The sequence below is a fragment of the Ptiloglossa arizonensis genome, chromosome 10 (assembly GCF_051014685.1).
Source record: "Ptiloglossa arizonensis isolate GNS036 chromosome 10, iyPtiAriz1_principal, whole genome shotgun sequence".
NCBI classification, from domain to species: domain Eukaryota; kingdom Metazoa; phylum Arthropoda; class Insecta; order Hymenoptera; family Colletidae; genus Ptiloglossa; species Ptiloglossa arizonensis.
This window is the reverse complement of record NC_135057.1, coordinates 11,613,378-11,636,273: the sequence shown is the minus strand read 5'-3', so window position 1 is coordinate 11,636,273 and position 22,896 is coordinate 11,613,378. Positions and strand designations below refer to the sequence as shown.

The window sequence follows — 22,896 nt, the reverse complement described above, 5'->3', positions numbered from 1 at the left end:
TTCGATTATCTTTAATAAAATGTACAAGTTACACGTACTTTTTTACTCTTTGTACGATTGAAATACTTATCAAGACAATTTTTAGAATAGAGCTTATCAAATGTTTTTTCAATGAATAACAAAATTTGACCAATTCATTATGTTTAAAATAAAATTTTCAATAAACACTATGTAATTGCCTAGGAACGCGTGCGCGTACACTATACGCAGCAAACACGATACAGGTAGATTACACGCGGTTTAATTGTAAAATGTTTTCAACCTAAGTGAAAAGTTTCTTTTTAAACAAATTTCTTTAAATTTTATAGAAATGTCAAATGCTGTACTATGTCAAGAATAAAACGAAATTATTGGTTTAAATTTATAATTTTATTCGAACTGTCTAAAATATTAGAGAATGAAAGTTGAAAATAATCAGCTTTTAGCAGAATTTTCTTCCTCAATATTTTAGAAATGAACCTAATGTCTCTTTCTTTTCAGAAATACGTAAACAAATACGCGGGGGATATTGGAGAAAGATGCAGCCAAACATCGTTATCGAGCGCGATCATTCAACTCGGGATTCTGTGTATAACGTATTATTACATAGTGGTATGGTCAAGCATCGAGTTTATGTATGCACCTTATACGTATAATCGCGTAGTAGATGCATGGTATTTATGTAACGTATGCCTGTCGTGTGTAGTGGAACGCGCAGTATAGTTTCGTGATACAGAAGTAAATCGATCGATCAGACGGATTTGATTTTCTCAAGAAAAAATTGGATATCTGTTTGGCCTTAGCGTAAAAGAAATCATTTACGTTAAAACGAAAAACGAAGAACAGAATTAACAGATTTTGGTTTGCGTGTTCTGTTTCACGGGTGAAATGTGTAATCTACGCTGTAAGTATAGATACAGACAGAGCATCGTTTACGACTAGTTATCCGCACGAACAATTAAACAGTACATCGCACAAATCATTCCAGTATGAAACGAGTTCACGCGTCAAAATTCTTTTATCTTTCGAGTCGCGCAACATCATGTTTAAGGTTATTTTACTCTGTATAATATTGGCTGCATCCAATCCCCTACAACATGATTCGTGTGTTTTATCTTGTAATTAGTATGTCTTTTAATGTAGCAAAATGTGATCGAGCAAATAAATCAATTTTACTTTCAGAGCAAAGTGTAGCAAATGGAAGATTTTAAAGTGAAAGATGAACCAATGGATGCATTAAACATAGACAGTCAGGTTATGGTAAACGTTTTCTATGAAACAGCAGCACCATACAATACAATGCTTCCGCAAGGACTCTAACTTAAACCTTACTTTAAGGACGAAAACATTGTAAGCGTTGTACTTAAGGAAGAACCTGGCGATAGATTTGATCCCGACTACATGGAGGACATCTGTTCCGGGACATTCGAGAAGGTATTTTTACCTATCGAAAATAACGAAGTTGACTTTTCTAATGAAATGGTAAATTTCAAAATTATCTACAATTAAGTTCTTTTTTTTTTATACAAGTGTAGATGAACCTAGCAGAATATATTAATTCTAGGTAAAACTTGAATTGGATGGTGAATCCAGTAGTCATCAAAATTGGACAGCTCAAATTGCTAACACAAATTTATGTGACAAGGAAGATGGAGCTATGCAAAGATGTTTGACAAATGCAAACTTTGCACAAGTGCAAGACGCTGAGAAACATTCTGGTTTTTGTTCGAATGGGCAGCAACCTAAGTTTTATAAAATACAATGTTCCATTTGCAAGAAATGGTTTTTAAATAATGACTCGATGGTTACTCATCTAAGAATGCACTGCAGTGGTAGTCAATGTGAGGTTTGTCAGCAAAATTTTCAGGACAGTTCGAGTCTACATGCTCACATGTTAACACATGTTGGGATGAGTCCATTGGAGTGCAATGTCTGTCAAAAACGATTTGCTTACAAGTGGTGTTTACGTAGTCACATGCAAATGCATATATTAGAGAAGCCGTATGATAATGATGCGTTGCAGCAAACATTTATGAAGCGGCTGGATTCCGAAAACGACCAATCCATGAGTGCAGAGGATAGAATAAATGAATGCGATGTTTGTCACGCGACGTTTAAAGAAAAATCTAGTCTGAATCGGCATGTGCTTACTCATACGGAAGAAAGACCTTATAAATGTGACATATGTTTTGCAACATTTAGGGAAAAAGCAAAATTAAACATGCATATGACATTGCACGGAGGAAATAAACAGTTTAAATGTACAATGTGTCACAGATCGTTCGCGCAGAAAACAGCGCTAAACAATCACATGTTAGCGCACAGTGGTGAAAAGCCGCATGCGTGCAGTATTTGCGAGAAAACGTACAAACGAAAGTCAGAGTTAATAAGGCATACAATGGTTCATACTGGTGAAAGACCATACGAATGCAAAGAATGCCTAATGACTTTTCGGGAAAAGGCAAAATTAAATTCTCACATGCTTGTACACACAGGTGAAAAACCACACGAGTGTCACATATGTCACAAAGCGTGTGCACGGAAATCTGATCTTAATAGCCATATGTTACTACATACTGGCGGCCAGTATGATTGCAAAGTTTGCGATAAAATATTTACTCGCAAATCAGACTTAAATCGGCATACTTTAATACATACAGGCGAGAAACCATTTGCTTGTGAGTTATGCGACATGGCCTTTAGAGAAAAGACTAGACTGAATTCCCATATGCTTATACATACTGGTGACAAAAGACATGCCTGTCATATTTGTCAGAAAACATTCAAAGAGAAGTCGTCGTTGCGGAAACACATGTTAAGTCACACTGGTGATAGGCCATACGAATGTTACGTATGTCATAAGGCATTTACCCAAAAAACGACTTTAAACAGCCACATATTGGTACACGCAGGAGAAAGACCATATGAGTGTAGTGCGTGTCAAAAAATATTTAAGGACAAAGCAACATTGAAAAAGCATTTATCGGTGCACATAAACGAAAAAACTCACGAATGCCTGATTTGTTTTAAAAAATTTGCCCACAAAGCTGCGTTAAATAGTCATTTATCGACAAATCATACGTCTTAATTTGAGGGATCTAGTCCATTGTTTTTCAGCTTTTAGTTTCTTTTTATCAAGCACCTGTATACATCTATATCAGTGGCCGCCAGCTTATTACTCGTGAGAACGAGTTGGGTCACTCTATATGTTGGGTCAATATATATATATATATATGTATACTTTTATATATTATGAAAGTACAGTTTTTCATTTCAAAAAAATTCCCCCCTTTTTTGTCATTTTGTCATATTTTTGTTATTTGTCATTTATATATTTATATATATATGTTTCTATATATCTATATATATAAAATATAATATATATATTATATATATATATATATATATATACATATATATTTAATTATATGATTCATAGATATTTAAATTATAAGATGTATGTAGTAGCTTTTCTATGATCTTCAAGGTTGGTGGTCACTGATGTATATGTAGCTGCGTAAAGGCGGTTACGAGTACATGCATCTGTTTTATATGCTCACTGATTCGAACAGTCGCATTCTTTCTTGTATATCTTTACGTACAATAAATTAATTTCTAATTAGTCAAAGACGATTCTTTCTAATACCTTTGCAATGAATAACGTCTTTTTCTATAAATTAATTTCGGTTTGTACGATTATACTTTTTATAAATATTACAATGATATTACATATTTTGTGAATATAAATATGAATATCTTAATGGTCTTAATTGAATATTTTTAAAGTAATTTTTAACCCTTCTCGTGTAATTAAATTGAAAATTCCCGCGTTTACGCACGAACCAAAAAAATGTTGTCTTGTACCTAGTAATACAAAAATGGCGGATTCCCTAGTGAAGAATACATTTTCCTTTAACTTTAAGTATGAAGAATCATATTTAAATTCAAATAAAATGTATACATATATGGAGTACATATTTATTATAACAATTTATTGCAGCGTGACCGTGATATTATCAAGTGTATGAAAATGATAAAACATTATTGTAAATATTATATAGGAATGATCTAAAACAATTGTAAACATCACCTATCTGTTTATGTATGAATTAACTGATAAGATAAACGTTTGTTTTTAAATGCAAGCGATTTTAAAAAGTTGAAATCAAATAATATTTTTCATTAAAATGTATTTAAACGTATTAGGTTTATACAATATTTGAGTATCCAATAATTAGAGATCAATTGGGAGAAGAATTGATCAAATGGAACTGTCACAGAATCCTCAAATTTCTTCTGATCCGGAAACAAAAGGATTTGATTTATCGGCTGGGCAAACATGGATTTATCCAGAAAATTATCCCATCAGGGACTATCAGTTCAAAATAGTTCAAGCTTCTTTGTACATGAATACTATAGTTTGTTTACCCACTGGTAAGAGAGATTATTTTTTCATTATTATAAATAAAAGTAATTACTAAATTTAGTAACAAAGTTTTCTCCTGGATTCATACTAGGATTGGGAAAAACATTCATTGCTGCAGTTGTGATGTATAATTTTTGGAGATGGTATCCGTGTGGAAAAGTTGTATTTTTGGCACCTACTAAACCTTTAGTTACTCAACAGATTTTTGCTTGTCATGATATAATGGGTATACCTAGTATAGAAACTGTTGAACTTACAGGTAAGTAAATGGTCTGTATATTTTAAAATATTTCCTGCATTTTCTACATTATTAAAATTTTGTATTATAGGAGCAATTGCTCAAAAACATCGGGAAGTAGCTTGGTCAAAGAAAAGAGTAGTGTTTGCTACTCCTCAAGTTTTTCACAATGATTTGGAGAAAAACATTGTACCTGATGATTTAGTAAAGTGTGTAGTTGTAGATGAAGCTCATAAAGCTTTAGGAAAACATTCTTACTGCGAGGTATTTATATGATAAAAAAGTATTAATATTGTTTTATTAACAAAGTTGCATACTCAACATTGTATATTTTATATTTTTAGTGCATTCGAATATTAAGTGAAAGAAATCAAAATTTTAGAGTATTGGCCCTTTCTGCTACACCAGGAAATAAAATTGACAATGTTCATGAGGTATAATTTATTAATATGAAACACTGATAAGAATTTATATTTTTTTACAATTGCACCGCAATATGGAGAAGTCAGTAAGTAATACTTTCTATAGGTTTTGCAAAATTTACACATTGCTCATATGGAGCTAAGAGATGAAACTTCCTCCGATATTATACCATATATCAATCAAAGAAAAATTGATATAATTTTGGTGCCACTTAATGATCAATTAGCTAAATACAAAGAGAGGTATATCTTCATTATGGATCGTCATGTTAAAGTTCTACTTCAAAATAATGTTCTTCATACACAAACAGCAAATATTTCTAAAGGAAGGGTAAATTATGCTATTGATTATATATTTGCTTTATTTGTAATTATAAATTAAATTATGAAAATGAGTTTTTCTATTCACCAGGTATTTCATTTACTCAGAGAATTTCAAAAGAAAACAAATAAATCAGGAAATTACGGACAAATTATGAAAACGCTAAACATATTAATGACAATGTATCATGGTTATGAACTCATGATCAGAGATGGTCTTCGAGCATTTCATAAATTCTATCAGAGTATGTGGATATACATTTATTAAGTAAATATATTTTTCTATTTCAATTGTGATGCTTGTAATAAAATGTTTTTTATGAATTTACTGTTGGCAGATCATTCTGATAAATTTTGGATGAATGAAGAAACCCAATTGCAGGAATTACTGGAAGATATTCAAATGTATCTCGGCCCGTTTCCAGATATAAAATCTTTATCCGATCAATCTACAGTAGACGTTTGTATACATTAGTTTAAAAATGTACGGTGTTTAAAATGTTGTGCGTAATTTGAAAACTACTTTTAGATTCCACAAAATCTTGTATTTGGTCATACAAAATTTGAAAAGTTAAAAGAACTGCTTGTACATCACTTTAAAAATAGTCAAGAAAAACAAAGCAATACAAGAGCCATAGTTTTCGTTGAGGTTCGTAATTTTCAAATTCATTTACACAATACATTAATATTTTGTACACAAAATTTAATTTATCTTTTAAACAGTACAGAGATATTGTGAGTGAGGTTTATGTTCTACTCTTGCAATGTCGACCTGTAATAAGACCGCAAATGTTCGTTGGTCAAGCTGGACAGAAACAAAAGCAGCAAATAAAAGCTTTACACGATTTTAGAAGCAATCATGTTAACGTTCTTATATCCACAAGTATAGGTAAGAAAGGCAATTTATGTTAGTTATTATCTTAATCAGATAGAATGACGATAATAATGTATCGGCAATAATAATATTTTTTTTATATTCAACGTAGGAGAGGAGGGGTTAGACGTTGGAGAAGTAGACTTAATAATATGTTTCGATATATCTCAACATTCTCCTACGCGACTTGTACAGAGAATGGGAAGAACAGGTCGAAAACGTGACGGACATATCATTATTCTCGTTACAGATGGAAGAGAACACCAGGTAACTGAAAAGCTGACATTCAAAAATATCTCAAATTGAGATATTAGCTTACATATATCATTTGTGTAATACATTCTTAACAAATATTAACATATTGTTTTATTAATATTACAGACATTAAAAGCCACAATGGCTAGGAGAGATTCTTTAAACAGTAAGATATTAAATACGAGTAATATTTTTTCTTCTCTTTATCAAAATAATCCACGTATGATTCCTGATATTTTTACTCCTGAGTGTTTGAGAATGTACATTAATACGCAGCCAAAAATGCCGATTACGAGGGACAAGACAAAAAAAGGGAAATTGGATAAAAAGACTAACAAGCATAAAAATACTCTAAAAAAGATTACTGCTATAGGTAATAAAAAAAATAATTAAACGTTTGATTTGGACTATTGCTTATGTATCCTTCTAGGTATGGTAATATATACTTTATCCGTATTTCAGAGTCAAACATGGAATCACAAATAGATAAAAATAAATTTTCGATAGTGAAATTCTTTAAAAGTGAAAAGCATAAAAATTACGCGACCAATACTTTTGAAACATCGAATTCTAATAGAACTCAAACTAATAATGTTCATCAAGTAATAAAACCATCCGACGTAAAGATTTTATCTTGCGATAGCGACGCAGTCGATTTTCTTACATTGTGCACTTTGAGAAACTCTGAGAGGGAACTGAATAGAGAAAAAAAGGGTACCATTAATAAAGTTTATGTACCTGAATGTTCTCCAATTAAAAACTTTTTTAATTTTACAATACCCGACATTAAAATTCTTGATTGTTTAATTACATTGACCGATATTATTCCAGCAAAATGTAAAAAAACCGACTTGGGTATCAATAATCATAGCGCAAATGACAGCGATGGGAACAATTCGTATAATAATGATAGTTACACATTGACGAATATGATCGAGGAAGTTGACACCAAGTGCACTGTTGAAGAATCAAAATTTGAAGATTTGCTAGATGATAGTAGCAAATCGGACAATAGTGTTGTAATATTAGATAATATTGAAGAAGTAATAAAAAGTAGTAATAATAGATTATCGACACAAGACCAATATATTGATGTATTAAAAGAAACTACGGAAAATATAGATGACTCGCAAGATTTGAATCAGAGTAGATTTGAAGATATATTGAACGAAACATCCGATGATTCTGAGAATAACGCTCGTGCTGAAGATTTCAAACAAATCGATACCTGTAACAATGTAAACATTGAAACGACTACCAACAATTTAAAGGTAGACGATAATGTAGAATTGTACACTATGTGTTCACAAGAAATGTTCGAGTTCAACGATAATATTACCCTACCTCATACAAGTAGACATATTATCGAAGAGTACGAGAATAAAACTAAAAACAATATTACGTTAAATATTTGCAAGACCAAAGATCAAAGTTTACTTAGTGTAACACAGGCGATTAGCGAGATACAGCGAATAAAATCAAACAAGAACGTGTCAAACACGGTCTATGATTCCGAAGACGATATGTTTGAAGACGAAAGCTTCTTGATGCAAATCGACGACGAGAAGAATTTTGATCGAATAATTGATTGTTCGACTGAAAATAAGGTGTCTAACGATATGAAGAATCTGAATGTATCGTCACATCTTGACGATAAAAAAAACGCGATCGATACGGAATTTAAGGTTGAGGAATACGAATGGGACGATGATTTTCAAATTTGTACTGATTATGTAGGAAATTACGCTAAATTTGATCCGTCCAAAACGGAATGCGAGCAATTTAAAGAAGTCGAAAACAAAGTCAAAGAGCGGGATTCGGATAGCGACGGATGGTTTTCGGTTGAAAAAACGCACGATTTTATAAAGAAGAATGTTCCTAGGACGAGTATAGCGAAGAAATTGGCAGACATTAGGAACTCGAATAAATATACCAAGAATGAAGTTAAACCCGAGAGTAATTTGTTCGTCAGTAAGAAAGACGAACTATTGAAAACTAGTTACTTTTTTAATAAACCAGAAGATAATTTTGACGAGAGAGAAGATACACGAGGGAAATTGAAACATTCCGGTACGTGTGCTGTCAAAAGCCGTAATTGTACTCGCAGGCCGAGGAAAGTGAGAAATGAATTTATAGACGATGAAGCAAAAGTGTCGTCAAACGATGAATACTCGGCAGATGAAAGTTCCGAAGCTGATCAGGATTTAGAAGATTTTGTAAGCTACACGCAAAACGTGCACGATACTACCAATATGCACGCGGTTTATTTACAAACCGTTAAAAGCCCTCTCAAAAGACATAACGAATTTCTTTTTAAACAACCACGTACGCCCAATCCCAATGTAGAAATTTATTCGCAGCAACTCACTCAAACGGAAGAATCCTATCTCGAGGTAAGTGAAATCATATTACGAACATAAAATTATACACTCGATATTCTTTCGTTTCGTTTCTCTGGGTATTTTTAGGATTCGTTCTGCGTGGCGGTTGACGACGAAGATAAAAATGCGTCTATTTCAACGGAAGAATTGTCCGAATTGGAAAAAGTGGAGTTAGAGCTGGAAAGGAAAAAAAGAAAACGCGGTCGCGGCAAAAGATTGAAAGATAGCGCAACAAGAAGAACGAAAAGGAGAAACATAATCCATTGCAGTACGAGCAGTGAAGATGAAACTGAGAAACTGCGTGAACAGATTAAAGACGAATCGTTGTTGCTGGCACAATCGAGTGGGAGATGATCGTTTTGAGAATGTTGTTTAAATCGCGATGTATATTTATATTGACTTATTTTTATACCACCACGCAGTGAACTAGAATTCATTCGTAGCGCGCCAAAAATAATCGACCGATTTCGCCGATAACTATATCTAGAGAAATATTTAATATTTTGTATATTATTGTTTTCATTATTCTTGCTTAAGTTGTCACAGTTATAAATCAATCATCACAAATACTTCAATTACGATTATAGTTTTAGTTATACGGACATGTTTTTGAGAAACGAAAATTAACGACAAATATGAAAACAATAATGCACAATGCGGGTAAATTTAAAGAAATTATAATTATCATTATTTACGAAACTGTTTCCTTGCTGAAATCGGTTAATTATTTTTGACATCCGACAAATGAATTCTGACCCACGGTGCGGCTGAAGAATGAATAAACGAAATGTTCGACAGTAATCTTTTGGAACTGGAACCTGAAACGATTTTCAAGAAACCTTGGTCATTGTAAGCTGTAAAGTAACGAAATATTTTCTACCTGTGGAAGCACTTGTAAATCGTTTTTCGGAGAAATTTTCGGCGAATTCTTTTCGAGAGAATGTGAGTTCAGGGGCGGTAACTCAAAGAATACAAGCGAACAATGAACGCGAAACCTGTGTTTCACGGTCCTCAGGTATACCAGTTGAAATGCGATTTAGCAAGGAACGAACCATTCGAGGGTAGTGGGATTTAGAAAAACGTAGTTTCACGAATTTCCACGGGTATATATATATCCAGGGGTGAAAATGTTTCCCTTAGTTCACAAGTTACAAGCTGTCGGAAAGTACGAGTTGAATTATTTCGAAGCTCTGTGAGAAGATTGAAGAAAAATGTATTGCGGCTTGACGATTTGTTTATTAGTGATCGGTTGGTGTAATGCTGCGACTGTATCGACTGGACAAGAGCTTAGAAGCGAACAGATTCTGCAGAAGAAAGATTCGAACGAACGAGTGTTCGTGAATTCTCAAACCGGCAACCAGCAGCAGGAAGCTTACGCGCTCTCGCAAGGGAATCAATTATCGGCCAGTCAGTATTTTTATCCTACTTATACGGATTACAGCAGTGGTGGATACGCGGTTAAAACAGGATACGAGGGTTATCTCGTTCCCGCTGGTTTGTCGCCGCAAAGAGATTCTCATTGGGCCACCGAAATCGCGATGACTTTGCTTCCGTTTTCTGGCGACATTCTTCTGTACGGGGCTCGCGCCGGAGCTCTTCTGTTGCATCTTATCTTTACGATTCTCGTCGGCGGTGTCTTCACCACCGTGATTTGTACCTTCACATCAATTTGCAGCATCAGTTTTCTCGGCTTCGGTCTAGCCAAGAATCAGGTAACACGTTTTGTTAGTTCATTGTACATTTTTAAATAAATATCTTAGCGTATTGTTTGCATTTATAACAAAATACGAAATGCGTAAAGTTAATCGTTCATAAGAAATATCAAAAAGAACGAAAAATCAGCATTGATCCTGTGAGTGTAATATCGGTCAGTTTTTTAACCATGGTTTGTAAATGTAAAAATCAAAATTATCAGGGGATCTAATTTACCTTCTTATTTGCTTTAAAAATGGTTTTAATTTTAGAGAGAAAATTAATTGATCAGATTGACACTAGATGGCGCAAAGGAGATTGATATAAAACAGAGCCACATTTCGAATATTTGATGATACTGCCCTATTCTTCCTAATATATCGATGTAATAATTTTGTTTCGCAGGTAAAGGAGCAGGTAGCGGAACTGGCTCGGACCTATGTGACGCCTGAGAGCATAAACGCAGCAACCATTCTGGTTTCACGAGCCATTGAAAAGTATACGGCGATGCAGCAGGAGAAACAAGACGTCACAAAACGGCAAGAGAAATCGGCTAGCGTTTTCAGAACTTGAACATCTTTGCGCCTAGATCCTCACTACCCGTCATGCTTGCGCGCACGCGCAGGAGCGAAAGTGTGCGTTGCGTGCTAATTCTAATCGATGCGTTCCCTTAAAAATCTGTACATTTTTTTGCCAATTTGACCTACGGAGTCGTTGCGTCGTACGCGTCACTTCGAAAGTTTGATAGGAATATTCGAGGCAGCGTCGTCGTCGCTTCGATCCGTCTGGAATAAAAGTTCTACCGTAAAATTCAAATCGTACGAGTTCTTTCCAGGCAAAAGCCGCGTGAATGATGCTGCGTTACTTTGTATCCGAAACGAATAGTATTTGTTTCCGATGAAACAGTGAGTCACGATTGTTTGTTCCTTTCCCGCTAATTCGTTCTCCCTGACACGTTCTTCCCCCTGCCCACTTCTGTTTCTCTTTCGTCTCTGCGAACTAACGTGGGCTAAAGAAGGGACGGACCGACGGACAAGCCGACCGACCGGTTCTACGTTTGAAGAACTCAGTCGGATGAGATCAGAGGCCGCTTGTGCATTTTCCAGCAGCGATTCGATAAACAGTTTTCGTGTAGATCGCGCGGAGGTCCGTTGTTCGCGGTTACGCGCAAAAACATATCGGTGACCATGAAGTGCACCGGAATATTGGGTGAGGATAGATTTTTTTTTACTTCTATTATTCCCATTCGTGCACGAAGCTCGGGCTTCTCGCGTTCCAGGAGTATTTCTTTGTACTCGGTGTGGGGCTACGTTGTCCTTGACATTTACACGATTCTACTGCATTCGCTCGGAGCTGAGTAAATTTTGTTTCGAAACAAAAATAATGGATCGCGTTCCACTCTTTTGGTATCAGCCGTATCGCTTGGGAACCAATGTAGTAGAGATTGAATGGGAACAACCGATATCTCAAACGGTTATGATAATTTCCCCGAATGTTTTCAATCCGTTTTAAAAAGAAACGCAACATAAACAAGCGCGCGTGCGTACATAAAACAGAAAAAATAGTTTCATCGTTTATATAACGAAGAAATATTTACACGCCTATTTGTGTTATACGAGTACAAATTTGCCGAAATAAACATACACGAATAATACAACAGAACCTATACCATTTTCGTTCCGTTTTAGTTGTACGATATATTAGGAAAATTTGTACGGACATTTTGTATGTTTAAGATTTGTATAAATAATTACCAATTTTTGTATGTGAAATTATATATACGTACCGGCTCCTAAGAGTAGTTTCGTTGTTTCGTTACCGAGAATACGTAATTATTATCAGCTAAGATGCAGTTACCGTGAAATAAAATAACGTTGGTTCAAAATTACTCAGGTCTGTGGATCAATCAAGGTCGGTGAAACTTTTTCCTGTTTGTCAGTGATCATTTCGCTGGTCGAGTTATCAATAATAGTAGTCGATCATTATATGTGAATTTCAGCCTACGCAGTAATTGCGATAATCGCGATAATCGCGACAGCAGATTGTAAATCCCTGTTGACACGAACTTCCATCAATCCTAATGCGACTAAAAGCACCAATTCTTCGGTCACCAATCACGATGATGACGACGACGTGGACGATTTTGTGCCCTACCAAGGAGAACGTTTCAGTGTTTTCGACTGGTCACTGCTACGTGTAACGATCACAAAGTTCCAATTTTGCTTAAGGGGACCAGGCAGCGAGGAAATTCAATTCTTTTTATCGCACTCTTCGAGAGTGTAATCGTTTCCAAGAAAAAAATCTTCGAAGGCGATCGAACACAGCGCGAACTTGTTTCTTCCCGTAGAGGAAAATGGGGAAATACCGATCAGCGGCTATTATCAAATCTAAAGTGTGGCTTTTTTTTTATATCAATGTTTGCGTTGCTAATCACGATCCGATTGATTAATCTACAGTGATTCGCAATTACATTTCACCGAAACGAGAGTGAAAATTTAATGCATTCTCGTTATAATTTTCCGAAGGCTACACGACCCCGTGGGTATTACTTTAATTTATTATTTTGCCTTCAGTTTTACACTGTATCTAAAAGACAGTTTTGCTCTGTATATGTAACAAAATTGATGTCATTTTAGCGACATAAGTTTATTATATTTAAATTTACGCGTTTAGTGTGCCCGTTTAATTAATATCGGTCGAGTGATCGGGATTTCTTAAGATACAAGTAGTGAACATTGTGCGAAAAGAAAAGTTTAGATTTATTTGTATAAATTTTCTTGGAAGTGGAATATTCAAAGAAGACTCGTCCGCCTGGTCCCCTTTAATCTCGAAATCTCATGAAAGTCTTGTACTCTGATCGTTCTTTTCGCGTTATTAGGCCATGAGCAAAAGACATCCGGGGAATCTTCTCGTGTCGCCCATATCTCTGAAACTCGCTTTAGTGTTGCTGTACGAAGGTGCCCAGGACGAAACTGCGCATGAGCTCTCTAACGTGATGCATCTGCCCGTTACACGTACAGGGACTCGAGACAAATTTTCCTCAATTTTGCGCTCACTTCAGGTAAGATGCTTTCACGAACGATAGACGTTAATTCACTATTCAGATTCTCCCAAAAATTTCTTAAGTTTTTGTACTCGAAGTCGCTCGAAGGTCATGATAATTGTATTAGAAAAATATAGTAGTAATAGTATCAGGGTGGTATAATGGTACTAGAGCAGTGTAATTCATCTTAGTCTCGGCTATTATGTTGTAAGGATAAAGAATATGTTTTTCCGTCCAAAAAAAAAAAAAATAACAGAGCATTAAAAATAACAGAGATATACGCCTTGTAAGTGTTACCAAACACCCTGTATAATTTGTCTTGTACTTCCCGTAGACGAGTTCACCGGCATACAAGTTGAACATCGGGACGCGTATATTCGTTGACATGAACATTCTGACCAGGCAACGGTACGAGGCGATCATAAAGACGTTCTACGATACCGATGTGGTCACTGCGAATCTAACTGACGCGCACCCTCTGGTACAGTCGATAAATAATTGGGTCAGCAATCTAACCGATGGTAACATCGATAAGATGATAGAAGATGGTAAGTAAGGGCGACGATTTAACGATCAATTTCGTCGATTTAGTTTCTAACATTGTTCTACATTCTTACTCTATAAAGACTATAATTTCTGTTCTTGATTACATATCGTTTAACTCGATGATGTTTTTTATTTTGAAACCATTCGATGACAAGATTTCTTTTCCAGAGAGGAACGTAAAGGACTCGCTGATGCTGATCATGAACGCGCTTTACTTCAAAGGATCGTGGCGTCGGAAATACTTCTCTCCGGAGAACACACAAATGGGACCGTTTCACCCGAATCGTAATGAAACTGTGAACGTACCGTTTATGCGCACAGTTGGACGATTCTATTATTCCGAGTCATCCGAACTGGACGCGAAAATTCTACGCATACCTTACGATGTAAGTGGAAATTCTACCCTGAGTGGTCTACGCGTTTCGTAATCTTTTAATCTTGATTGTATTTTACCAAATTTCAGGGAAACAAGTTCGCCATGTATTTTCTATTACCACGCACTCGGTACGGAATCGATCAGCTCGTTAACGAAATTAATCCGTTCGTGCTGATGCGACACGTGTGGCTAATGCAGGATCTCTCTGTGGATGTTTCTATCCCGAAATTCAAATTCGAGTACACCAGCCAATTGGAGGCTGTTCTTCGCGAAGTACGCCACGTGTTCAATTTATCCATAACTCAAGGGTGTAGTCGAGCCTCGAATAAGAAATAAAAATTTTGATTTTTCTTAATAAAATAAAGATAAAGAAATTTATTTTCATTCGAGGAAATCGGGTTGATTTTTAAAAATTCATGGCTCGACTACCCCTTTACCTCAACGAGTTTGATAGGATCCCTGAAGCATTGGCTTTCGCTTGGAGCTAGCTAGAGGTTGTCGTCTAATTCTAGAGGATCTTATTTAATTCTTTGAGCTATACGTTTGAAGTTTCTTCGATTTGGAGCTTAATCACTGATTCCACGTTGTTGCTTCTCGTCAATCAGCTTGGTATCCGCGACATTTTCGACGACACGGCGACGTTGACGGGTATAGCCCGCACCAAACGCACCTCCAAACATCTGAAAGTGTCGAATATCGTGCAAAAGGCTGGCATAGAAGTAAACGAAAACGGAACTACGGCTTACGCGGCCACTGGTAATTGAAATTTCTCTCGTACGCGTATCCACGCGTTATACTTTTCGGACACTTACACCGTGCTGTGATGTTATTTTTCAGAGATAGATCTTGTGAATAAAATCGAGGAGGAAACCTTCCACGCCAATCGTCCGTTCATGTTCTACATTGAGGACGAATCCACAGGAACGATCCTCTACATGGGCAAAATCATTAATCCACTCGTTGGTACCGAAAGTGAGAGTAACCCGAAGCCAGAGTTTCCTTCTAAATTTGGCCCAGGAATACCGGACGCAGGTTAATCTCTTCACCTCGATACGGCGATGCAACTTTTAGAGATAATCGTTGAGCAAATCCGAACAAACGTTCACTTTCGCGAAACTACTCTTTTCCTTTTTTTGTCCACTCACCTTGGACGATGCTTTTCAGCCATATTCAAATTGAATCGTAACAAACTTTAACTGTAACATTGCGCTGCAATCACGTTTCTATCGCTTTACCTACGAAACTATGTATTTTTGTACGTTCGAATACTCATTTCGATCGTTAACCGCTTAATGACTGTGTACCAAAGATAATTACTAAATTATCAAATTAATTTTAAAGTATATAGTACAAAAATGTTTTAACTCACTGTAATCGTTGCACTTGCATTTTCTTTTCTTTTCCTATAATTTTCGAAACTCTCCTTTCTCTCTCTCTCTCACACACACAAACACTCACTCACTCACTTTCTTTTTTTCTATTTTTCTGAACCTCTTTTTCCTAGGCATGTTTGAAGCTATCGCTTAATTTCTATTTCTTCCAGAACACCGTGAAAAAGAAAAACGATTTTCAACGTGTGTTCGCCACAATCCGATCCTCCGGTAGCGTATACAGATTATAACGATGTTTTATCTTTAACAAGCATTTTCCAATAAACGAATAAATGGGTCCACGCTCGATATTAACGTGAACATATTTCTAGACTTAGTCTTGCAGGCAGGCTTGAATGCCGAAGATCGGAACAATCTCTTTAATACGTACTTTTCGCAGGTGAGAGAAAGTATATGTATTGTGTACCGCGTTGAACGAAGAAAGCGAATTAATATTAAACATATTTTTATCCCTCAGGCATTGAACCAGGTACGTAATGGAAATTTAGTGTCGTCGCCTGCTAGCGTTAAAGCTGTTTTGACGATGCTTGTGGAAGGAGCAGGCGGAGATACGAAAACAGAAATAATTTCAGCTCTTAGATTACCGGAAGACGAATCACGTAGAAAAGAAGTTACACAACGTGTTCTGATGTCTCTAAAGGTAGACCGAGAAACATCAACGAATTTATAGTTCTCAGGAATCCAAAGAAACGGTTAATTATTTTTTCAAGATTCTCAGTATTCAATATCTGTGAACTAAAATTCTGACTTTCAAGAACTTACAGTTCGAGAATCTACTTTTTAAGAAAATTTCATTTAAAATATTTAATGAAGCCTATTAAAATAGTTAGAAATCTGTTTCGATCTCTTTGGTAGTTTCTAATTACACGCGTACATTTTTCTCATTTACAGAGGAACGAAAATGGTACAGAAATTAATTTGACGACTTGTCTGTGGGTTGATAAGAATTTTAACGTGCTGGACAGCTACAAATATACTTTACAATCTAATTACGGAGGAGATATTCAGAATGTAAACTTTGTAGAATCACAAAGTGCTGTGCGTATTATTAATGACTGGGTTCGTCAGGCAACACGCAATCAAATTTCCTCACCTTTGGTAAACAGTATTGATCCTAACACACGTTTAGTATTGACTTCAACTATTTACTTTAAAGGACGTTGGTTAAAATCGTTTGATAAAATGAAAACGAAACTACAGTGCTTCTATGTCCCAAACGGTGAATGTCGAAATATTAACTTTATGCTACACGAGTCTACCTATCGATACGCACAGATATCCTCGATCGAAGCGGAAGTTTTAGAAATTCCATATTCGGTATGATAAACTCGTCAGTAATAATAATCGAAATATAAAGTAACTAATTTTCATAACAAACATGTGCATATACATTTTTTAGGATGGCAAAACATCCATGTTGGTGTTAATGCCAAATAGAAGACAAAGAGATCCATATCTTCGAATATTATCTAAAGATTTAGCCACCGTTCCTGTTTCTGCAATACTGGCAAATTTAAAGGAAAGACACGTTACCATCTATCTTCCCAAATTTACTATTGAGAATAATCTTGATTTAATACCTACATTGCAACATGTGAGTCTTGAAATTCTAGTTTAAATTTTAGTCAATTTATAAATAGTGTCAAATATTGTAAAAAATGTTACTTCAGTTGGGTATCGAGAGTATATTTAAAACTGATGCAAATTTGACTAAAATCGTAACCAAAGGTTCTCTGCAAGTAACAAGTTTATTGCAAAATGTTAAAATAGAAGTAGATGAAGAAGGAACATTAGCTGCAGCTGATACAGGTATTTCGAAAAAAAACCTTTCATTTCTATAAAATTCACTTCTTGAATTTACAAGTGCCATATTTCTAATAAAACTTATTACAACAGAAACTGGATTCGAACCCCTTGCATCTTGGGGTAATGATGTTAAGTTTGACAGACCATTCCTGTTTCTGATTATTGACTCCGTAACACGTATGACAATATTTTCTGGTCGCTTTATTGATCCACTTTAACAATGTTCAATGTATAAAGCAATAAGTGCTTCTTTTCTGCTCCTTCCAATTTAAGCAATGACTACCTATTTTAATAATAAATGTGTATGAAAGAAATGAATTATAGTCATGTATCGCATATAAAGGTTGAAAAACTAATACTGTATTTAAGGCTATTCTTTATTTACATAATCATAACGATTATGTGATACCTATTTAGCATACATTAAATATAAACATAACTTTTTTCATTTATTACTGATATTTGTGTTGGATATCTTTCCATAGTTTCTGAAACAAAAATTACAATCAATATTACTTTACTAATATTTTGTCTTCTTCTCTAAAAACATTAAAGCCCCTCTATTATGCAATATTCTCCAACTGTACTACAACTTTGTGTTATTTGTAAAGAACTAGATACTAATTGCATATAACATATATATTCTTTCACATAAAATTTATAAACTTTCACAATACTTCAATAAGTTATTTAACAAAATCATTTAGTATAATAATCGATCAATTTAAACAATGTGGTACATGGTAAGGAACTAGTTAAGCATGTATTTCTGCAATAAATAGTAAACATACAATTTAACACACATTTAAATATGAATATTATTTATACATACTCCTTTGTTGGCGTTATCAAATATACTGTCTGCAACGACATTGATTCCTCGCTCAAAGAAAAAAGTGCTTGCCAAAATGGCTAAGGCGAACGTAGAAGTCCTTTTAAAAATCAACTTATATGCAGTACTTGCTATTCCAGCCATTACACTGACTCAAATGATTAAGTTTCAAAGACGACTGTTCGTTTAAAAATCTAACTTTATGTAGCCGTTAATTCTAATCAACTGATATTAACCTGAGTGTGAAAACTTACGCCACAGTACTGTTCGATAGAATATTTTCTGAAACTGTTCATCTATATTCCTACCGCTATTAGCGCTGAAATCTTATTCCATTCTGAGTCGATAAGTAAGGAAACCTAGAGTTTCCCGAGTCATGTAGCACATTCTTTTATTGGATGCTAAATCTATTATATATCTTAGCTATGGCGACACAATGGACTACGTCATATCAACATCCGTTTAATTTTGAGTACTAAGTTGATTATCTTACAAGTGAGTAACGCTGATCGATGAATGTCATTCTTGACAGATTGTTATTCAGTCATAGGCAGAGTTGCCGGGAAAATCCCACAAGGTGAATAATGGGGGAACTTAGCATAGTTAATATCGTGGCTCATAATGTAACGAAATAGTAATAGGAGATAAAATAACGGGTGTCCTATAAGTTCTATTTCATTATATTATTGTGCAGGTAGGGTAATTTTTTCAGTAGAAAATTATTTCTTCAGATTATTGTAGTGTAAAATATTAATTATTGAAATATTTACAAAAATATGTAAAATTAAAATAATCAAAAAATATATGTTAAATATACATAAAACATACAAAAGAATACACAAAAATCTACATATAATATAATGTAATATAATATAAAAACATATATGAAATTATACGTGAAATGTACATACAAGTTTACATAAAAATAGAAAAATACGATTGTATCATATAATTCATTTAGTAAAATTTGTTTTTATACATTTCATTTTTGAATAAATTCAAGAACTTGTTGGTTATTACGTTTGATTGATATCTAGCAGAAATAGCTTGCCCCTTTAGATCATTCTTGTTTGCTTTTAATGTTGTTTTGCAAGTAGGAATTTGGCTGTGAAAGGATTTCTCTTGTATTGAGCTAGTCATGGTGAAATGAAAGGATCCTCCAACTACGATTCAATGAATCGTTTTTTATTCATCTTCTTTGTAGACAGTAGACTTATACTGTTTTCAATATCTGTTAATAAAATATTGATTACTCGAAAAATGTTTCTTTCTTCAATTTTTAATCTTGAGTACAAACATTGGACATATACTTTACCCGAGTTACTAATTCCAACTTCAATATCTATAGTGCTGTTAGCAAAAATATTGTTATTTTTATTTTATAAATAAAAACGAAACAGTATATGTATGTTCATTCAATATGTTTCAAATATTTAATAAATATAGTCCTTAAATATCTTTTTTATTGAGTATTGGGGGTCTTGAAATCTGATTTATTTTTCTTAAAATTTAAATTTCTACACAAATATTCATAACTTATCGTCTCACTCTATCCAAATTTAAACTTCGAATATTAGAAAAGGCAAGTCTAACACTGTTCGCATCCCTAAGCTAACCTAATCTTAAGCTCTATTCAGAACAATATAATACAATAGGACACCCGCTATTTTTCCCCTCCATTACCGAGTTTTCCCCACTATTCGCCTCGTAAGATTTTTTGTGACTTATAAATTCGGGGAATCACTTTAAAATTTTTTGTATTATAAAACATTTTAACAAGTTGTTGGCATGAATTCGTTATATAAAAAATCATGAAGACTGAAGAGGACGAAATATCTGTGGATTCCACTTTGCCAGGGACACCTACGAAAATTTCTATTGAAAAACATAACCTAAAAGTCAGGCGGAGAAATTTAATTGAAACAGTAAAAGAAAATGAATTCTCGAATTCCGAAAATAATGTTCCATTAGTAAGAATGTCCGATTCTACGAGGGCATGGCACGATAATGTTATACCGCGAATACCTGATATCGCGGATTTTAGTTCGTCAGGTAAACAAAGCGGGGTGTTAGATGATAGTAGTTTATTAGAACGTGATTTTGATAGTACTGAGACGCTGACGAATAGGGAACAGATGAAGATAAACATTATTCGAGGGAGCATTGTTAATCCAAATCTGACATTAGGAGAACTGAGGTTACTGGGTTGTAGCAGCGAGGGGTTTGTTAATGGTATTGTATCAATAGAACAATATATTATTATCAATAAGGAATCTCTATGTAGACAATATGATATATGTATATATACATATATGTAACCTGTTTATATTAAAACGAATTAAATAAAGGAAATTTGTGTATATAGTTAATTGAACTTAATATTATGAGTTCCTTAATGAAAATAATGTTATACTTTGCAATTAAATCTTGAAATCATGAAAATAATCTGTAGATGATATACGAAGGGTTTTATGGCCAAAGATTCTAAGACTGTCAGAAGAAAATATCCTTTCAACAAATGGATTAGAGACAATACACAATCGTATACCAAATGAAGTTTATCAACAAATATTGAAGGATGTTGCACGCAGTGGCAATCATATTTCTCAAAATGCTACACAACATGAGATAGATTGCTTTCACAAACAGTTGACGCAATTAATGTGTTGGGTTCTTCACAAACATTCCACATTGAAGTCAGTATTATATTCCTTTGTTGTACCAGAGAGCATTCCATATTTAAATGCTGTCTGGTGATACATTGGAAACATTAGCTTTAAATATATAGATAATACAAAATAAAATAATACGTACTTAGTTACTACCAGGGGTATAACGACATAGCCGCAACTGTTCTACTTGTCATGGGTTTAGAAAAAGCTTTGAGTGTACTTGAGGGTATCTCATTAGAATTTCTAGAAAGATTTATGGAAGAAACAATGGAGAAAGTAAATCAAGAATTATTTTATATATTCGCTCTCTTAGAGAGAGTGCATCCCACTTTATTAGAACACTTGGAAAAGTTAGTATAATGATATGTGTATATTTCTTTAGACATTATTTACAAAAGAAACACTTACAACTACTATTACTGTTTTATAATATAGCGTAGAACTATTTCCGCACTTTGCTTTGGCCGAATACACAACGTGGTATGCGCACAAATATGCGGAAAATAGAAAATTGTTACATAGATTATTTGATTACTTTCTTGGAAGTCCTCCATTAATGCCTCTTTATCTAAGCACTGTGATCGTAGCACATAGAGCAACAGAAATTTTTAGTACGACACCTGACATGGGTCCTACACATAAAGTTTTGTGTACTGTGAGTATTGTTTTGTGATTGTTGTGCAAATAAAATTGTACTTTATCTCGAGCAATTCACAGAAAAATTATCTTTATTTATAGTTGCCAGATGATTTGCCTTTTGAAAAGCTTTTAATCGAAGCAAAACAATTGTATAAGCAGTATCCTCCAGAATCTATAAGTAACGATGTTATAGAATATGATCAAAAAAGAAAGTGTAAGGAACAAGAATGGAAAATAAATGCGAAAGCAAGTCGTCAAGAAATGGAAAGACAACGTCAACTTAAAATTGTGCAATCAAGACCAAGAATATTGTATCGTATTGCAAGTTACAAGACTATCACGGTGGTAACAATTTTTGCACTAGGTTTATATGCTTTTCTAAAGTCTTCTTCTGGTCTTAACTGACATTAAAAGAATTTGCTTTATTTGAAGTAGATTCTTTTATGTGTCCTTGAAACAAAATATTTTATTTATATACCCATTTAATGAGCATATAAATATAATAAATGATTATAATAATACAAAATATGTGTGATCAAGAATTGTTGATAATTCAACTCGACGACGATTAAATGAACCTGTTTTTTTAATGTGAAGTAAGGAGCATTTTGAGCATTCCTATGCTGTCTTTACGCTGTGTCCTTAAAAACTTCAACATTAACTTTTTATGCATATATGTTGACTATGACAGAAATATAAACAAAGAGTGCACATGAGAAAATAATATTCCTGAAGTAAGAATATTATGAATGATAAAATAAGATTTAGAAGTACAGTGAATATATTGTATTTATGGTTTAGATTGTAATTATGTCTTTACAATCTGTGATGCAGTTATGTGTGTACTTTAAATCTGCGGAAAAAAACGAACCTACAACAGCAAGACAGATTTTATTAATAAAAGTACTTTTAATTTTTCAATTTCGTTTATTCTTTTCTACACCTTCAATCATATTTGTTTGTAAGTAATTTGTATGTGTAAATGATATTTTCATAGAATCAA

At 34.2% G+C, this 22,896-nt stretch overlaps 5 protein-coding genes across 8 annotated transcripts; 4 read left to right on the top strand and 1 right to left on the bottom strand.

Moving 5' to 3' along the window:
- Window positions 1-500: 500 nt before the first annotated feature.
- On the top strand, window positions 501-3,260 carry LOC143152390 (uncharacterized). Of its 2 annotated transcripts, none has more exons than XM_076322438.1 (4): window positions 501-591; window positions 1,162-1,239; window positions 1,318-1,461; window positions 1,544-3,260. In XM_076322438.1, exons 2-4 carry the CDS (start codon window positions 1,177-1,179, stop codon window positions 3,065-3,067), a joined length of 1,731 nt encoding a protein of 576 aa, XP_076178553.1. In that variant the 5' UTR covers window positions 501-591; window positions 1,162-1,176; the 3' UTR covers window positions 3,068-3,260. The 2 variants fall into 2 exon arrangements, with proteins under 2 accessions (XP_076178553.1, XP_076178552.1); XM_076322437.1 differs by lacking the exon at window positions 501-591 and adding an exon at window positions 708-883.
- A 190-nt stretch (window positions 3,261-3,450) lies between these two features.
- On the top strand, window positions 3,451-10,111 carry Fancm (FA complementation group M). Of its 3 annotated transcripts, none has more exons than XM_076321312.1 (14): window positions 3,451-4,025; window positions 4,186-4,413; window positions 4,497-4,664; window positions 4,735-4,907; window positions 4,988-5,077; window positions 5,172-5,396; window positions 5,478-5,631; window positions 5,725-5,846; window positions 5,916-6,035; window positions 6,110-6,275; window positions 6,373-6,527; window positions 6,642-6,888; window positions 6,978-8,908; window positions 8,984-10,111. In XM_076321312.1, exons 2-14 carry the CDS (start codon window positions 4,245-4,247, stop codon window positions 9,248-9,250), a joined length of 3,987 nt encoding a protein of 1,328 aa, XP_076177427.1. In that variant the 5' UTR covers window positions 3,451-4,025; window positions 4,186-4,244; the 3' UTR covers window positions 9,251-10,111. The 3 variants fall into 3 exon arrangements, with proteins under 3 accessions (XP_076177427.1, XP_076177426.1, XP_076177428.1); XM_076321311.1 differs by having other exon boundaries at window positions 3,451-4,081; XM_076321313.1 differs by having other exon boundaries at window positions 3,451-4,413; window positions 6,978-7,229; window positions 7,347-8,908.
- Window positions 10,112-11,213: 1,102 nt separating this feature from the next.
- Window positions 11,214-18,113, top strand: LOC143151855 (uncharacterized). Its single transcript, XM_076321314.1, has 14 exons — window positions 11,214-11,797; window positions 12,588-12,784; window positions 13,467-13,649; window positions 13,966-14,179; window positions 14,346-14,563; window positions 14,641-14,826; window positions 15,159-15,309; window positions 15,391-15,585; window positions 16,256-16,323; window positions 16,402-16,584; window positions 16,836-17,261; window positions 17,344-17,538; window positions 17,615-17,753; window positions 17,841-18,113. The coding sequence occupies exons 1-14, from the start codon at window positions 11,776-11,778 to the stop codon at window positions 17,966-17,968; spliced, it is 2,505 nt and encodes an 834-aa protein (XP_076177429.1). The 5' UTR covers window positions 11,214-11,775; the 3' UTR covers window positions 17,969-18,113.
- On the bottom strand, window positions 18,107-18,862 carry Ox (ubiquinol-cytochrome C reductase complex subunit oxen). The gene is made up of 2 exons (XM_076321315.1): window positions 18,583-18,862; window positions 18,107-18,238 (listed from the first exon to the last, which is right to left on the bottom strand). The coding sequence occupies exons 1-2, from the start codon at window positions 18,724-18,726 to the stop codon at window positions 18,203-18,205; spliced, it is 180 nt and encodes a 59-aa protein (XP_076177430.1). The 5' UTR covers window positions 18,727-18,862; the 3' UTR covers window positions 18,107-18,202.
- Window positions 18,863-20,227: 1,365 nt separating this feature from the next.
- On the top strand, window positions 20,228-22,836 carry LOC143152203 (TBC1 domain family member 20). Its single transcript, XM_076322050.1, has 5 exons — window positions 20,228-20,814; window positions 21,035-21,278; window positions 21,401-21,604; window positions 21,690-21,909; window positions 21,993-22,836. The coding sequence occupies exons 1-5, from the start codon at window positions 20,394-20,396 to the stop codon at window positions 22,296-22,298; spliced, it is 1,395 nt and encodes a 464-aa protein (XP_076178165.1). The 5' UTR covers window positions 20,228-20,393; the 3' UTR covers window positions 22,299-22,836.
- The last annotated feature ends 60 nt before the right edge of the window (window positions 22,837-22,896 follow it).

Bases quoted from the DNA above. Each gene is read 5' to 3' on its own strand.
- LOC143152390 (XM_076322438.1), top strand. From the start codon at position 1,177: ATGGAAGATTTTAAAGTGAAAGATGAACCAATGGATGCATTAAACATA. The intron at 1,240-1,317 runs GTAAACGTTTTC...CCTTACTTTAAG, and splicing joins ACATAGACAGTCAGGTTATG to GACGAAAACATTGTAAGCGT. The intron at 1,462-1,543 runs GTAAATTTCAAA...TATTAATTCTAG, and splicing joins TTGACTTTTCTAATGAAATG to GTAAAACTTGAATTGGATGG.
- Ox (XM_076321315.1), bottom strand. From the start codon at position 18,726: ATGGCTGGAATAGCAAGTACTGCATATAAGTTGATTTTTAAAAGGACT. The intron at 18,239-18,582 runs GTATGTATAAAT...TTTTTGTTTCAG, and splicing joins TTGATAACGCCAACAAAGGA to AAACTATGGAAAGATATCCA.
- LOC143152203 (XM_076322050.1), top strand. From the start codon at position 20,394: ATGAAGACTGAAGAGGACGAAATATCTGTGGATTCCACTTTGCCAGGG. The intron at 20,815-21,034 runs GTATTGTATCAA...AATAATCTGTAG, and splicing joins CAGCGAGGGGTTTGTTAATG to ATGATATACGAAGGGTTTTA. The intron at 21,605-21,689 runs GTTAGTATAATG...TTTATAATATAG, and splicing joins TTATTAGAACACTTGGAAAA to CGTAGAACTATTTCCGCACT.
- LOC143151855 (XM_076321314.1), top strand. From the start codon at position 11,776: ATGAAGTGCACCGGAATATTGG. The intron at 15,586-16,255 runs GTTAATCTCTTC...ACATATTTCTAG, and splicing joins CCCAGGAATACCGGACGCAG to ACTTAGTCTTGCAGGCAGGC. The intron at 17,539-17,614 runs GTGAGTCTTGAA...ATGTTACTTCAG, and splicing joins TAATACCTACATTGCAACAT to TTGGGTATCGAGAGTATATT.
- Fancm (XM_076321312.1), top strand. From the start codon at position 4,245: ATGGAACTGTCACAGAATCCTCAAATTTCTTCTGATCCGGAAACAAAA. The intron at 4,908-4,987 runs GTATTTATATGA...TTATATTTTTAG, and splicing joins GAAAACATTCTTACTGCGAG to TGCATTCGAATATTAAGTGA. The intron at 8,909-8,983 runs GTAAGTGAAATC...GGGTATTTTTAG, and splicing joins CGGAAGAATCCTATCTCGAG to GATTCGTTCTGCGTGGCGGT.